The sequence below is a fragment of the Rhamphochromis longiceps genome, linkage group LG15, assembly GCF_057381845.1.
Source record: "Rhamphochromis longiceps isolate RC_006_pf linkage group LG15, R_longiceps_female_GT1.1, whole genome shotgun sequence".
Classification (NCBI taxonomy): domain Eukaryota; kingdom Metazoa; phylum Chordata; class Actinopteri; order Cichliformes; family Cichlidae; genus Rhamphochromis; species Rhamphochromis longiceps.
In genome coordinates this window covers 27,655,141-27,672,486 of record NC_140571.1, presented here as the reverse complement: position 1 = coordinate 27,672,486, position 17,346 = coordinate 27,655,141, and the positions used below count along the sequence as shown (strand labels likewise).

The 17,346-nt window shown below is 45.7% G+C and overlaps 1 protein-coding gene across 3 annotated transcripts in view; it reads right to left on the bottom strand.

Moving 5' to 3' along the window:
• Positions 1 to 17,346, bottom strand: part of arid1b (AT-rich interactive domain 1B) — a 42,431-nt gene that overhangs the window by 10,547 nt on the left and 14,538 nt on the right. The window contains exons 4-14 of one of the 3 annotated variants that reach the window (XM_085381471.1): positions 17,054 to 17,167; positions 10,305 to 10,545; positions 10,138 to 10,221; positions 9,793 to 9,948; positions 9,378 to 9,717; positions 8,874 to 9,056; positions 8,352 to 8,506; positions 8,164 to 8,270; positions 5,566 to 5,703; positions 4,651 to 4,860; positions 4,263 to 4,482 (exon numbers count right to left, since the gene is read on the bottom strand). In XM_085381471.1, coding sequence (XP_085237597.1) covers positions 4,263 to 4,482; positions 4,651 to 4,860; positions 5,566 to 5,703; positions 8,164 to 8,270; positions 8,352 to 8,506; positions 8,874 to 9,056; positions 9,378 to 9,717; positions 9,793 to 9,948; positions 10,138 to 10,221; positions 10,305 to 10,545; positions 17,054 to 17,167 — 1,948 coding nt within the window. The remainder of the gene's footprint in view (positions 1 to 4,262; positions 4,483 to 4,650; positions 4,861 to 5,565; positions 5,704 to 8,163; positions 8,271 to 8,351; positions 8,507 to 8,873; positions 9,057 to 9,377; positions 9,718 to 9,792; positions 9,949 to 10,137; positions 10,222 to 10,304; positions 10,546 to 17,053; positions 17,168 to 17,346) is intronic. The other 2 variants (XM_085381472.1, XM_085381473.1) reach the window with 2 other exon arrangements.

The following is a 17,346-nucleotide window of genomic DNA, read 5'->3' as shown; positions in this document are numbered from 1 at the left end:
GCCGGCGGAGCTCACGGGCGCATCACTGCAACCCCCCCTGGCTTCTGCTCCGCGGCTGCTGAGTGAGCCCTCATCTGGGACTCTCCTCAGCTCTTTCTGGAACAGTGGCGCGGCTGCCCCTCTGTTGGTCTTCCATGGTCTCTTGTGTTCTGGGGGCCTCTGGATGTCTGGAGTTTTGATCTCCTCCATACCTGCTTCATGCCCTGGAGGACGGGGCTGTGGCCCCCCCACACCCTCTAGCAGATCATTACATGAAGGAACCTTTAAAAAAACAAGCGCGTCCATGCTCACAGGTGTACACACGGGTGATCACACCCACAAACTACACCCTTTTTGGCTCCTACCTCAAAGCACACTGTGTTCTGTTGATCTTATGTGCTGCACAATAATGTTTAATATTTAGTATTTACTGTCATATTCCCATATATCATTGTGATGTTGTTTATTCTATTACTCTTGTTCTCTTCTGCTTGTTTTCTTTTTTCTTTCTCAACAGGTGATCCAGGTGATCGATATATGCATTTTCTTTTCTTTTCTTTTTTTCTTTCTGCCCATTCTGTTGTTTTTTGCACTTCTCCCCCGTCCCTCTTCTCAGCTGTTTTTCTTTCCCTCTTTCTTTCCTCCAGTCAAGTCTGTCCCGTATTCAGCAAGTGAAAATAAAATAAACAATAAAAGGTGAATCAAATGGACCATTATGGCAAGGCTGGGATGGTCAATTTGGTAAAGTAAATCTGTTGGGCATCTTTCTTTGCCTTTAGACAACAATTCTGATGGCAAAAGAGCCAAACGGGACAGGCAAAAAAAAAAAAAAAAAAAATTTCCAGAATACAGGGGCCAATAGAGTCAAACACACTAATGAAAAATGATGGAGGAAGTACATCAAGGTGGCTTGAAGTCAGTTTCATTCAACCAAGCAGAGCACTGATGTCCTGTAAGGTAACAGGAGTAAAAGAGGACCAGGTATCAGAGGTAAGCAACGTGTCAGTGTGATACTGAGAGGATGATGGAGAAATATTAGACCTGACAGCAGCGACCTTATTAACAAAATAGTTTAAAAAGTCATTACAATCAGATTTAGTATAGACTGGTACATGAGGAATATCAGGAGAGACAATGTTTTTAATTGTATCAAACAATACTCTGGGATTTTTCTTTTTTGAAGCTTTTAGATTAGCAAAATATTCCGTTCTGGCATTTTTTATCATGTCGTTAAGTGAGAAAATTGATTCCTTGAGATGTACCCTATGGACCTCAAGCTTGGAAGCCTTCCATAAACGTTCTAATTTGCAACAATATCTCCTAAAATTTCGAATATTTTCATTTATCCAAGGACAGAAATTTGAAGAATGGACAACATTTAGTTTCAGAGGTGCCACCGTATCTAAAATAGATTTACATTGATTATTAAAAGACAAAATAAGTGAATCCATATCATTTTGAGCCATGCGAGGGACAAACATGGCAGAAAACCTTCTAGCAGCATCCTGGTTTATAATCCGCCTTTGGATCATCAATTTAGGAGGTGAAGGATCCACGTAAAATGACAAATTAAAGAATATACAACTATGGTCACTCACATGGACATCTTCCACACATACATCATGTATATTTAAACCCAGGGAGAAAACAAGATCAAGAGTGTGGCCCTTTGTATGTGTGGGGCCAGAAACATGCTGCTTAAAGTTAACAGACTCAGTGATAGTGATGAGCTCAGCAACAGTGTTACAGGAAGCGTCATCAATATGAAGGTTTAAGTCTCCCAATATTACAACCTTCTCCAGTTTAATGATCGATGTCAGAAGGTCGTTAAATTCAGTTAGAAAGACCCCAGCAGGTCCAGGAGGTCGATAGATTAAAATACAGTAAAAGGTTTTCAGAGAACCGACCTTCATCATCTGTGACTCAAATGAAGAAAAGAAGTCCGAGGTCATCAGTTTGCATATGAGTCTGTCCTGGTAAACAGCAGCAAGTCCTCCACCACGTCCTAAACGACGCGGAGTTCCAATGACAGAACAGCCAGATGGGCAGATTTCATTCAAGTGGACATAATCCTTATTTTGCTGCCACGTCTCAGTCAGACACATAAAATCTAGAGACTCTTTAATAAAAAGATCATTTAGAATAAATGATTTGTTTGCTATAGAGTAGAGATGGACCGATCCGATATTACGTATCGGTATCGGTCCGATACTGACCTAAATTACTGGATCGGATATCGGAGAAAAATAAAAAATGTAATCCGATCCATTAAATATCACGAAAGCACCTCACAAAACTTGCAACACGCCATAACTCACCTCAGAGCAGTATGCATCACGTGATAGAGCGGCTGTGGCATGCTGGACCTGTCGGTGGTCTGGATAGCATTTGGAGCTTCGCTAGCAACCCGGCATTTCATCTCCGACAAAGTTATCCCGAGAGAAGTAAAGCAAGTGTGTAAGTCCATCTCTGAATGTTTGTAAAGCATTCCTGCGTTAAGCTTAACAAGCGACTGCCTCTTCTTGCTGCTACTTCAATCATGAAACTGCTTAACGATCAGCTGATCGGCTTTTCTGTCGCGAGTCCGTGTCTCTAGTTTGCTTTTGGCCCATTTTGCACCAGAAAGAGGAAACCAGCGGCTGAACAACAGCAGCACGTTTAAGCTTGATCAGCTATTGTTAGAATTTATTTAATATTACTTTCTACTCGAGGATCTTTTTCTACGTAGCTGACGCTGGTAACTGTGCAGGGGCGGATCTAGCAAAGTTTAGCCAGGGGGGCCGATAGGGCATTAACAGGGAAAAGGGGGCACAAAGACATACTTTTCTTTCTTATTCTCATTTAAAATGTCGAGCTTTTAATAAATAATTATCTGACACCCAAAGTTTTAATTTGATGTAAAATGAATAGAAGTCAATTACTGTATATAGTAACTATTAAGTCTAATATATATACCCTAGTAAGCTATAGTACTTTTTCCTTTGGGAAGGTACCATCTGTGCAGTCTGCAATTTTGTTGAAGAAAGATGTTGAATCTATTTAATATTTCTTGAAAAATAATTGATTTCTGTGCATTTTTTTTCACACTGCATCAAATTAAGGTTGATTACGTCGATTAAGCATCATGAGGTGGAGCGTGAGGGGTGGTTCCCTATTTTTTATTTATTTATTTTTGTTGTTGCTGGGAGTTGGAACCCTATTAGTTAGGTTGCTTAATATTTATGCTAAGTACTCTTTAAAATACCAGAATAGGGAGGATGGTGTAGGTTTAAGTTTATTAGATTGATCAGTATTGCTGAACTATGAAACTTTTTTTTTTTTGCATACAGGTATAACAGAATAGCTTTAGTGTAGCTGTTGTTTTAAACTTGAGTATGAACTTATACAAAATGCAGCAAGATATTTAAAAAACAGTTTTGTTGATTAAAAAACACTATATCGGATTCATATCGGTATCGGCAGATATCCAAATTTATGATATCGGTATCGGACATAAAAAAGTGGTACGTGCCATCTCTACTATAGAGTGAACGTTTAGCAGGGCGAACCGAATTGATGACGGTTTATCTGCAGAATCTACAGCTGACTGCAGCGGTACTTGAATTAAACCTGTGGACCTGCTGGGCAGGGCGGCGACTCCAGAGCTGGGAATACCCTTGATCGATGAGCAGACGTAGCTGTCACCAGCAAAACGGAAAATGGATGACAGACACAGAGTGAGCAAACTGCTTTCGAGCCATGGGGCTCGGGTCCCAGGCAAACTTCCCCAGCAAACGACAGGAGAGGAATGAATCACATTTTAACTGCAAAATATTCACTTACTCTAATATCATTTATTTATCATTCTGTGATTTGACAGTTAAATTTAAGATGTTCGAAATGTTTTCAGAGCGCTCTCATCAGTCTACAGTGTTTCTTTGGTGTTGGTGTGTCTGTGAAACCAAGGATAAAGAAGGAAACTGAGAGGACAAAGACAAAGAGACAACTCTGCAGTGAAGAGAGAGCAAGACCGGCATCGTGGGAAATTAGGTCAGTATGAGGTCACTGATGTTTACATTCACACTCTCCTCCAGCCTGCCTGACAGCTCGCAGTGTGTGTTACATAATTGGCTGTGTGTGTGTGTGTGTGTGTGTGTGTGTGTGTGTGTGTGTGATCCCTACAGCAGCATCAGTAACACCTCCTTTCTCACAGTCTCACTCTCGTTTCTGATTTTTACACTTTCAGCTGGAAACAGACACAAAGCTGAGTGTGAACCTCTCCGGTGTCAGAAGATCTGTCTTACCCGGGGAGGGCGGCTGGATCTTGGCCTGGAGTGACGGAGGTTTCTTGGCGTCTCCGGCGGGCCCTGCGGCCTCGGGTGGTGGCTCCTCGCCACGCTCCATCTTGCACTCATAGGCGAACAGGTACTGGATGTACTGCTTCTTCAGCGAGCTGGCTGAGCTGCTGGACGTCCCCACGTTTAGCAGGGATGACAGCTCCCTCCACTTCTTATTCTTATTCACCTGAGAGCCACAACGGGAACACGGATTCAGAGACAAGCAGATGGCAGGAACGCACAACCAAATTTATTTACCGATCGATCTCCACAACCTAATGAATGAGGCATTAGCTGAACCCTGAAGGAGGAAGAAGAGGAAACAGAGACAGAGAGAGGATCAGTGCTGCCTCACCATGGCCAGTCCTCCAATGTCACGGACAGCCAGGTACAGCCTGCAGAGGTCTAGTGGCTTCTTCCCGACGGCGGGCAGGTTTGGGACAGGCGTGCCCCTCTCGTCCATGAAAGACAGGTATCGGTCCACCCACAGCTTCCTCTCTGGCTCAGAGCCCATCTCGTACAGCCGGGTGATCTTCTCGTTGGTCATGGTGGCCACGCTGGGCTTCTGCAGAGACACAGACAGCACCTTCAGCTTTCCATATCACAGAGGCGGAGCCAACATGTCAGAGCTGCAAAGGAACCTCTAAATAAGACCGACACACCCACACCTGTCTACAGGTGACAGTTTGCAGCACGTCAGTCATGAGCGGCACTTTAAAACCACTCAGACAGATCTGTCCACGTTACTAATAAACATCCACCAGAAACTCCGAATCAGAGTTCAAGAGGTCAACATGGCAGCAGTCGCTGGCGTGGAGGGAGAAGCACCTCAACCCTCAGCTTTTTGCTGCTTCATCCTACGAAAATCTCAGATCTCCAGAAACAGGTAAAAAAACAGGAAGTTCAGATGAGGTGGACGCCTGCATGACTGTGACATCACCTGCAGCCCGTTCAGAAGTGAACGTTAACCACAGAACGATCTTCTGTGACTTTTAATATAACTACCAACTGCCCCACCCCTCAGGTCTGTTTCTTTTGCTGCTCACATGCTACATTTCATGAAATTAAGCAAATGAACTCAATGAATGATAAAGAAATGGACACAAAATAACATCTGAACCACGCGGATTCATCTCATGCGGTTTGTGTCTGAAAAAAACCGTCTGCAAGTGACAGGATCCGGAGTCAGAGGTTTTTCATCCACGAGCAGCAGGAAGTGTCGATGTAATTAGTGCAAACTGTTGTTGTGTTTGTGCGTTGCGCTGCTTACCGGGCTGCTCGGCGTCCTGAGCCAGGCGGGGCTGCTGATGCCATCGCTGTCCTCGCCGTGACAGGACGACAGGCTGGCTGAGCTGGGGGACATGGGGCAGGGGGTGGGGGGCTGGGACACACACTGTGAGCTGTAGTCCTTTGATACAACACAAACACACACACACACACACATATCAGAAGGAGTTGTTTCTTCCTCAGGTTTTCATTCTCACAGCCGGCAGCAGTCTAGGTTGGAGCACCTGCAGTTAGCCGACAGCAGAAACAACATGTCTGCCAACAGCTGGTTAAATGCAGAGAACCAGCCGCTGCTCTCTGGTTAATTACAGCGAACACGGAAGAGTGTGTGTGTGTGTGTGTGTGTGTGTGTGTGTGTGTGTGTGTGTGTGCGTGTGTGTGTGTGTGTGTGTCTGTCTTTCTTTGTTAGAGACGACAGGAAAGGAGTGAAGACACACACTTGTGTGGTTGGTTCTCCTTGGTTTTTGGTGTGTGCTGCTCTGGATGTGAAGCCTTTGTTAAACTAACCACATAGCCTGGTACGGTGGCCCTCAAGGACAAATCAGGGAAACGCACAAAAAAAGCAGCACGTTTGTAAGCAGAGTTGTTCCGGCGTCTCTTGTCATCATCCTGTATGTTCTCATTTCAGTGAAATGTGACTTTTAGCAGCTCTCTCCACCTGTCAGTGCTCATCAAGCATAAAACCCGTCCTGTATAAAATGTCACTCAACACAGATTCAATAAATGCTCACGCTGATGAAGCCGTCTCCTGTAGGTGGTGACGGTTTACGCCGATCGGGTTTCCTCTCGTTATCGAGGGAACAAGAACAGACGACTCGCTTCACTTTCCTCGTTTTCTCACATCTATTTTGAAGTTTCTCTGACAGTTGACATAAAAAACATCACCTAACTTGTGGAGTGTCAAACCGCTTCCGCATGAAACGCAAACTGGGAAAAATTAGCAGCGGCGGCGTCTAATGAGGAAGCCAAGCTGAGACTCTCCTGCAAACAAAGCAGCCTCCGCTCATCACCTGAACCGCCTCGCGTAACCCCGACTGCCACAAACAGCTCGGCAGCGGATGTGATCAAGGCCGACACTTCGCTGTTAGATAACGAGGTGAAGAGAGTCAGAGAGAGCAGTGAGGAGGAGGAGAAACTCTGCAGCTGCTAAGCCGAGTGAGGAAAACAAGAAGAAACAGACAAGAGAAAAGAGAGCGCCGCTCTCCGCCTCGTGTTGGTTATTTTGGGTTTCTGTTACTCTTCCAAACCAGCTGATGAAGCAAAGACGGGTTCAGGTGTAATGAGTGGCATGCTGCTAGGAGTAAACTGATCAGTGCTGTCAGCCATGATGAAGAGAACTGCCTGAGAGGAAGGGTGAAACTTGGGGGAATCGCTCTCCTACCCCCAGCTTCATTCTCACAAACACAAATAGATCCCGTTTGCACGTTAGCGTCAGCTCAGCATCTGCTGCCACACAGCCTTCACCTTCACGGCAGTAAGCCTTAAAGGCCGTCCACACATACAGACCGACAGAGAGCCTCAGAGATGCAGTGAAATAACCATTCTCAAGGTAAACTCTTTAAAGGATACCGCTGACTGTCAGGTGACAGGTTGGTAAGTATGTTAGAGTCCACAAGGAGCCAACCATCAGCACTGGGTGGGGCTTAAGGCACTGATGGTTCAGCAGTTCATTGGATCACTTCCTACAGGAACCGCCCACAGACCTGCCGTCCCCGACACGCTCAGACGGGTTTATCACTTTTTACAAATTCTCTGTGGATTATTTCCGTTTTAATCACATCAGTGTAAAAAACAGCAGTTAACTTGCTAGCATCGGACCTGCGGCAGGTGCAATTTAATGACATCATCAAATAAACTTCCGACTTAAACTGTGGTAAAATCAGAAGAACTTCAGTTACGAAGAGGCTAAGCTGCTCTCACGTTGGACTGGGCGCTCGTGCATCTGTCTGAGCGTGCTCAGAGAAGAAAGCTCTCTTTTATCCCTACTGCGTCTTGTCTCCTTAATGGCAAATAATTGTCCTTGAACTTTCTGTCATTATTATTGTTATTATTATTTTATAGTATTGTTCTGTTTATTTTTATCCTCCAGCTGCTAAACTAAACTAATTTCCCCTTGTGGGACAATAAAGACATTGAATTGAATTGAAAGCCAGAACCATGACCAAGCAGCTGCTGTAATTGGTTAGTAAAAAGCCAAAGAGGGGTTTGTTACAAGCAAAAAGATTAATCGCACTAAAATGGGAAAAGAACAAGGAAACCGAGTATCACACAGTGGAAAAAACAAATGATGGTGGCTTTGCCATTGGAGCGGATAACATGTATACTGAAAAGGAAATTGGATGGTTTTGAGAAGGTGTGGAGACCATTTGTGAATTTTGTAGAAGGATTTGTATTATCTGAGGAGGACGAGGACTGAGGGCAATGACATTTGATTTGGGATAATGATAAATTTAGGCCTTTAACGGAGTGACAAATCTGATTACTTTTTTGTTTTCTTTTTGCTGTCTGACTGTTTGTAAGTCATTAAAATGTAAAAAATAATAAAGATATTGTTGGGAAAAAAAAATCCAAAGAGAGAAACCTTGGGTTTGGGCTCTCCTACAGGACCAACACCCTCTTTGCTCAGCTCCACCCTTTGCTTGGCATCTGCGTGAGGACCCATCCCTTCAGCTGGCATCATCACGGGGCCTGAAAGACCAAGAGATCAGAATTCATAACCTCCGCAACGTCCAACCAGTCTCTGACAGGTGCTCAGGTCTGCGTTCCTACCTGATGGTGGGGCACTGTAGGGGGGTCCCTGTGGCATCATCCTCCCAGAGTTACTCCCTGGCTGTTGACTGTAAGGACCTCCAGGACCTGCGTGGCCTCCTGGACCTCCAGGGCCCATTGCACCCAGCGGTGTCATGCCCGGGTAGCTGCCCTGCCTGGAGAGGAAAAAGGATAAATGACCATTACAAAGGCGTGGAACAGGCTGGAACTGTGTTGTTAGAGGAGCCAAAGAAGCAGAGCTGAGGGCTTAGCAGGTCAGAGCACTGACCCAAGCAGGTTTCCATCCAGAACAAATATTAATCCAGTGTCCATTTAAGCATTGTAGAAGAAGAACATGATGTTTTTAAGAGAGCTTGAATCAAAGTTGAAACATGTTGTGACTGTTAGCTTCAGCTGTGGGTATAAAACAGCAGCAGCAGCAGCAGCAGCCAGCAGAACCACAGAAGAAGTAGTTAGTAAAACGTGTCATTAACCCTCTGTGAGCTATAGCAGACCCTCACAGCTGTCTGCTAACAAACCTACCCATAATGCTCAGAGGGGGCCTGCACAGCAGGCTGCTGGGGCTGAGCACTGGCACTGAGCTGCTGGGAGTGGTGCTGATGAGGGTGGGTAAGAGGGTGGGAGGGGTGGAGGGTGGGAGAGAGGGCAGGTCGACCGGTGTGCCAGGATGGGCTGTGGTAGATGGGTGAGCGAGCAAAGGGAGGTCTGGAAAAATGAAAGGAGGATGGAGGGAGAGAAGGAACAAACATTCATCAGTCTGAGCCCAAAAATCAAAAACAAGCTTCATCACAATTCAGTCGGCTCCACAGGAGCGCCGGCTTCGTCCTCTGGGAGTTTTCCATGGACACACTGGGAGGTTTGAGCAGATTTAAACTGACTCTAGTTTTTAACCCCTCAATAAGAAAAGTTAGGATGAATTAAGAACTAACAGCATCATTTCACAGATTTATATTTAAAAGCTGCTGATGATTGTGAGGACCAGGCCACCTCACCGAACTGTAGCTAAAGCTCGGTGGGTCAACTCACCTGCTCTGATTGGCTGCTGTAGACGGTGCTGATGATGAGTTGGCACCGGGTCCGGTGGTTGGGACAACCTCAGGTGGCTTACAGCTGGTGTTGGGTCCCGGGGGCCCCATGCCCTGCCCGGTGGCCTGCGGCATGCTAGGTGAGGTCGGGGCCAATGTGCCTCCTCCTGCAGGGTAAGGCCGCCCACCCACACCGGGCCCGGGGCCAGGACCACGGCCCGCTGGGGTGGACGGGCCCTGGCCGTGCATGGGACTGCTGGCGTTCAAGCCCAGGCTGTTGGCCAGGCTGGAGCCCGCGCCCAGGCCCGGCCCGCCATAATGTGGGGGCCGCGGGTAGTTACCTGAGTAGGACCAGACAAGTTATCAGAGATGCAGTGAGAAGTTAGAAAACAAAGTGTTTTTGTGATTTAACCAACCTGGAGGGCCGTACTGCCCATAGGAGTGGCCGGCCTGCTGGTAGGAGCTGTGGTGCATCGGCCCCCCCGGCCCTGGGTGAGGGGTCATTGACGAAGAGGACTGCTGGGGCCCAAACTGAGACCCAGAGGTGCTGCGCTGCATGGTGGGTGGGAAACCTGGAGATGAAGATAAAGGTGGTGGGGGGAAGGGACAGGGTTAGCCTAGCAGTAGCTTAGCTAACATGACAGACTGTAAAAACTCAGAAACCATGAACCTTAAACCTCATTTAACCTCAGACGCTCACATACAAAGATTTAAAATGATTGGTTAATCTACAATAACTCAGTTGTACTGGTGACTTGTACCTCTGTCCTGAGTCATGGCAGACTGGGAGGAATGGGGACCAACATCTGGACCAGGACCTGAGACCTGAGGGGGCATCTGAGAGCCTGAAACAAACAGAGTTGTTACTCCACAGGAACATCAAACGCATCACAGGACCTTGTGATAACATTCATAACTGTGCTCCCACCTGGTCCGCTGGTGGCGGGGGAAAGAGGTCCGGATCGCGATTGGCTGCCAGAGGCAGCGGGGGACGGGGAGGGGGAGGGTCCGGTGCGAGGTGGCGGAGGGAGGCGAGGGGAGACGTGCGGGGAGAATGGAGAACGGGCTGGAGTCCCCTGGTCGCCCTGAGCACTGCCGGAGCCCGATCCCCCCGAACTCACCACCGCCTCTGTGCCAGTGGGCAAATCATCGATGGAGCCGGAGAGGTCCTGAAAGACAGCACAGAGCAGCAGATGATAAAACACCTGTTGGACATTTTTCACACTTGTTACCTGTTTGCATCAACTCAAGTGACTTCTAAGGACAGAAAACGGCCGAGTGCTTTAAACTGAAGACACAACCTCAGCTGACTTCTGTGATTTATGATCATAGTTTAGTCTTTTCCGACAAAACCTGCCACACAGTAAACTGACAGAAACTCATATGTACCTGAACTGAGTGAACCAACCACAACTAGCAGCTGTTCTGATGCACGTTGGACTTTAGCTTTCTGTTTTATTTCTTACTCGTCTTCTGGTGAATCGTTACAGCCGCTGCTGCTTGGTAAATGACATCAGTAACACCCTCACAGGAGGATCATTGACCGCTCTTTGGTGCCGGCTCGTAAACGCCTCCTTCAGCAGACGCCATAATAAGGCAAGGAGGTGGAAACGTCCCAGCTGTAGCACATTAACCTCAAAGCAGCAGAGCTGAGTGGAAACTGCTCTGAGTCTGCAGCTTCTGAAGGAGCGAACGTCACGGCAAACTTCGAACAGAGAGGTCACCATGGACCTTGGTGCAGAGAAAATGGATTTCTAGCTGCGCTTCATCTGTTTTTGATTAACAAGAGCTGACTGTAAGTCATGTACAGAGGTGGAAAAAACCTGAATATTCACTCGTTAGTGTACAAAATTGCAAAAACTACAAGGAGGAACTACTCGCCAAGAATTAAAGTTTTTTTTGGCTGACTAAAAAGAGGAAAAATCAAAAAGGCTGAACATGAACCTACAGCCAAACACAGCACTGAGGAAAGATTCAAATGGCTGCATCTGTGAGTCTGATTGGTTCAGAGCAATGTAACGGCTGTCATCTGTAAAAACGAGGGTTCATGTGCACACCAATGAAGGAACGTTACACCCCAGTTGAAACCTGCCGAGTCTCCTCATTTCAGTCCACCGAAAGAGTCATTTGGGGCTCAGCGGACAGGTGTCATTAACACTGGACACCCTCACCTGAGAAAGCACCTTTGGATGTGTCCCAAAGCCTGCTATGCTCTCTGGATAGTCGTAGAACACCTATTTTAAGGTTTTTCTTCTTATAAGGATTTATTATTAGTCCCAGTCTCTTATTACAAACCTTTGCTGCCATCAGCACGAATCATGCCAGCTAAAAGCAGGTGAACTGTGTTGTCTTAAATGCAATCTGGCCTCACAGCTCTGCTGTTTTCAGACTTTCATTAAGTTTTTCTTAAAACATGAAGGCTACGCCAACTCCTCCACTGTCTGTGCTCCACATCTCCACAGTTTCAAATTCAGCCTGGCTGTTTTTGTTTGTTCTTGGAGGAAAAATGTGAGTTCTTTGTGGAAAATGTAATTTATCAGGAGAGGCTGAGTCCGTAGAGTAAACAGAGGACTGGACTTTAAAGCAGAAACACATCAGTAACAGAAATAAAAGCAGAGCACCGAGCGGCTGAGAGAAAGAACAGGGAGGAGCAAGCGGAGGTGAAGGAGCCGCCACGGAGCGACGTGCTGCAGGTCGGTGATTTATGGCCGTAATTACCCTGTTTCATTAAAGCCTCGCAGGCTCTGATTGGATGAAGAGAATTTTCCGACCTCATCGCTCATTCGGAGTTTTCCTGCAGAGAGAACAACACGCTTCTCTTTGTTTCTCCAACAGGAGCGAGCCCTCTTCCTCCTCCTCCTCTAACAGACAGCACCTCCCTGAAACAGGTTCTCCATTAAACAGCGATGAACACCGCCGGCGTCATGTGATCACACACCAGAACAGAAAGAGTCAAACATGGAAAAGTGCAGAGGTGCGCTCCAATCATCTGATTGATCTATGGGGATCAATTTTAGAGCAGCTCACGTTTCATTTTTAAATCTAAGTACTTATTGATGATTGCAAGTTATGTTTTTATTGTTGATAATAAATCGGATTAATCACCCAGTCCTACTCAAAAGTTTAAACATTTTAAAACAGAAAGGGACCAGTTCGTGAGTTTGAACGACAAAAAAGATTAAAAACTGTGAAGCTATCTGGCAGAAACAAATCTGTAGACGTGGACCCGTCTCTTCTTCTCTGTCAGTGTTTCTGTCACGTATGTCTTTCCGAGAATTAGGGAAGCGTGTCCTTGTTCGCTGCTAGGTCAAACCCATTTATAGGCGTCAAGCGTTCTTTTCTTCATTTCAGACTGAGCAGACACGGAAAAATGAGCAACCGTCAGCAAAAAACAAACACATTTTGGATTTTTGTCACTGAAACATTGGGACTGAACATCGCCAACTCTGAACTGAAGTCAACTTATTAAAGAATCTGCGAGGCCTTCGGGTGCAGCTGATTTCTGCTGATTTTCTCCTCCTGCAACAGAGCCTTCATCTTTCCACCAGTAGTCGCCATGGCAACTGCATCAGCAGCACGACTTCAAAAGGAGGCTCCAGAAGATAAAGAGGAAAACAGCGAGAGAGGGGTGATGAGGCACAGCAACAGAGACAGCAGAGGAGAAGGAGAGAAAAGGAAGGGAAGGAGGACAAGCGAGCGTGAAGGAAAGAGGCGAAGGCAGTGATGGAGATGGGTGGAGAGGTTGAAGCAGAGCTGCAGCTGAAGGTGGAAAAATTAACAGACTGAAATCATCGAGTGGGATGAAGGTGTGACGTGAACTGAAAGTCACACATTGGTGTTCCTCAAGGCTCCATTCTGGCCTCACTGATGTTTCATAATGAGTTTAATTAAAGATGATGAGCTGTGCCATTGTTCTAGATTCTCTCATGGTGACGTCTGTGTGAGAGAAATTTGAGCGCCAACTTTTTATTATTATAATATGATTAGATGGATTTATAATCTGGGTTTTAAGTTCCCATGACCACTGAGATCTCTCTGTTTATACTGCAGACAGAGGTGGTGATGATGGTTAAATTGAAAACCTTTAATACACCTGGGCACTGTGAGAAGGTAACAACCCTAAACCCTCACAAACAAGTGAAATCGTTTCTTTCATTTGGGTAAAGTTTGTCCAACGGCGAGATCACACGTCTCTGTACAAACAGGAGAAACACGCAGAGCCAACAACTACAGCGACCAAAAAGTTTAGAAATATAAATGAAAATTAGCCCTGGCTGTTAGGGCTGGGCCATATCATACTGTTCACGGTAATACCGGTATAATTTTGGGCAACAATAGAAGAATGAAATATCGCGATAGAATATGGGTAAAACGCGCATGCGCAGCGCCTTTGTTTTCATACGCACATGGCGGAAAAAGCATGGCGGCGAAAGCAAATCGTTGATTGAAACGGATGAACCAGAATTGGTTTGTAAAAATGCTGCAACTTCAGTGGTGTGGAACTGGTTTAGCTTTCGTCCGTCAGATACACAACAAAGCACTATTTTTGGTAGAGCATGCTAGCGGGCCGTCATTATTACCGTGTTTTTGGGAAAATACAGCACACTTAAAATCAATCCTTTGATTTTTCTGAAAATCAACAGTGCCCCTTATAATCCAATGGGCCTTATGTATGAATTCTGGTTGTGTTTACTGACCTCGAAACGATTTTATGTGGTACACGGCGCTCGAAAATCTGTCAAATGTTTTAGTACAACTTTGCTAAGCTACGAAGCTGCACCACTTGATGGATTGTCGGAGAATTACGGCTATCGTAGGCAGGAGCCTCGAGGAGTGATACGTACTGCGCTTCAACATAATATTACCGTATTGTGTGTGTATAACCTCTTTTTAAGTTTTGTGGATATTATGCATGGTTATGCTGAGGATATGTCGGCCAGTTTTCACTGGAAATGCCTTTTGGTTAAACTGTCAGCAAGGAATTTACATTTGCACTGTTAAATTTTTATATAACTTTAATTCACATAAAACAGCTGCTTGTTTAAGTGAAAATACATTGATTTTTTTTTTTTTTGCACTAATAAAGCTGTGGAGTTGTAAAGTATTTTGTCTAGTGTCAATTATATCGTCAGTTATATCGTTATTGCAAATTTTCAAATGTATATCGTGATAAATATTTTTGGTCATATCGCCCTGCTCTACTGGCTGTCACGTCATCCTCCTCAAACACTCAGATATGTGTTTCTGCTTCATACACTTTTATTCTTTTATGGTCTCTGCTGTTTTTTTAATCATCATCTTCCTGATTTTCTATGGTGTGTATTCTTGATTATAATCTTCTTGCTTCTGCATCCACTGGTTTTGCAGCTAACCTCTGTAGTAACTCAGGATTCAGCCTGAAGTGAAATGTGGTGAATAAAATCAGTCTGAACTGACTCGTGCTCATCCAGCAGCAGACGTGCTGGCTTGCTAATGGGCTGAGTCTTTTCGGGGTTAAACCTATTTCAAATGTAAATGGCGATTCCCTGCGAGAGCCGTCGCAGGTCGCCATCATTATTTCAGTCGTGTGTTTCTGAGTGGTGCAGCGACACAGGCTGAGGCGGCGGGGGGCCTCAGGCGCTCAGAGCGTGAAACCTGCGAGCTTCAACTCAGAGAAAAGAGGACGGCGTCATTATCGACAACAAGGCCGGCCTGCGGACAGTGGGGGGGCATGAAACGTGTTCAATATGTCACGCAGGCTGAATCACGAGCTATGAGCCTGACAACAAACAGCTCTTATTCTGCTAAAACCGAGCCTGCGGAATCAGAACAGGACAAGAAGTCGGGACTGAAGAAAGCCGACCCACCAGGAGGAAAACTGTCTGACCTCGGCCTCCAAACCTCATGAACAGAACTTTCCACAGATCAACAGAACACAGCCTTAGAACTGCATTCAAACTAAACATTTATTATTATCATTAATATTTATTTTATTACAATAATAATATTTTATATATAAAAACCAAGTCTGATGCAGGTCTGTCACCATATCCGATCATCACTACTCGATTATTATAGCCAAAAGCATTAATATTAGTTAATTATTAGTTAACTGAACACAGAGTCTGTCTGTGTGTAGTGAGGCACAGATGGTTCATCAGTTTTTTTAAGAAGTGGTGCAGGCAGATTAAGAAACTGCCCGTCCATACAGGAACGTGCCTGTTTGATAGAAAACTCCTCAGGTTGGGTTTGGTTTATTCTGCAGCAGGAGTTCGAAGAAGCTTTAACTGTCATGATCCGTTGTGTGGCAGGCAGGGGAAGGACCCAAGATGCAGATTCACAGACACGGGGATAAACTCAAAAAACACAGCTTTATTGCTGGCCACGGGAAGCAATACAAAATAAACTAAAACTGGGAAAACTAAAGCATGAACTGTACAAGGAACCGAACCACGGGGAGAATTACACACAACATGAGGGAGAACGCGACGCCGAACAGAGGGAGACTCAGACAGAAATACACAGAGGGTAAACAAGGAAAGTGGGCACACACGGGGAACACAGGTGACACTGATAATCATAACGAGACAGGGCGGGGTGAACTGAACATGACATGTACAGGCGCAGAGGTACAGACAGGAGGAGAGAGAGCACGGGGAAACACAGACATAACGGGCTGGGAAAACATGAAACAACCACAAAGGGAGACGAGGGCTCATAAATACATAGAGGGCACACAGGGGGGAGAGAGAGCACGGGGAGAACTTAGACATAATGGGCAGGGGAAACATGGAATAAAACATAAGGAGAGACGAGGGCTCACAGATACACAGAGGGGCACACAGGGGGTAAAAGCCATGAAGGGAAAACACTTAGGGAACAACACAACAGGGCAACTCAGAAAACATGGCCTAAACAAGGAACGAAATACAAAAATACAAGGAACTAAGAATACTGGGCCCACATGGCCCAGGACCATGACATTAACATAAAAACTAAACGGCTTTTTAGGCTGAATCCTGCTGTCCTTCAGATCCGCCATCAGTCAAAGACCAGGACAAGAACTCTGTGGTGTAGATGTGGTACTGACTGAGGATCAGTGTGTCAGCCCCACAGGATAAATTTCAGGTGAGTCTGATTTATGACCCAGGGTGACCACGACCATCACTCTACTCTTTGAACTCTGGCATGGTTTGACCAAACAGGGATGGGAACCATTTAGAGCATCCGTAATAATACTGGTATTAATTTTTATTGCTATTATTAAAGTATCATATTATGATATTAATGACATAGTGACATCATATTGTTATGTTGCCTATTGCAACAAGGAGTAGGAGATGCTAGCAGCTAGTAATGAGTGACCCACCGAGCACCGCTGCAGCGCTGGACTATTACAGTTACTGATCCACTCTTTGACCCAGAGACAGCTGCTCACTGGGACAGAAGGATGGAAAATGTCCTTGTTTCATTCGCAATAGTAAATCCTCCTGCCTGTGAGCTGCTTTTTTCCAATATCATCTGAAATATTATCACAACCTTCTGTGGAATATTGTGATAATATTCTGAGGTTATATCGTCCATTGCTAATGGAAACTCTGGCTTGTTGTTGGTGATGAACTTTGTGCGTGCGTGCGTGTGTAGGGTTGGGGGTCTTTGTGCCTGACCAGCAGAGAGCAGCTGTGTGTTCGAACTCACTGGCAGACTGGACGGCCTCTCCTGTTGACTCAGACTCATCTCCTCGTGGTTTGGTTTCCCAGGAGTCATAGCGGCAGACTGGCCCCGGCCCCCGTAAGCTTCCTGCGGCACCTCCTGCAGGGTGACAGACAGACAAAGCATTTAAATCTTACAGGAACGAACGGCAAAAAAAAACAAAAACAAAAAACAAAGTCGCTGAAAGTTAGCTGTGTTTCGGGCAGCTGAATTTTAGTTTTGTCTTCTTTGTACAGCTCAGGTCTTTCTGTGTGGAGCCTGCAGGTTTCCTCTGTGTG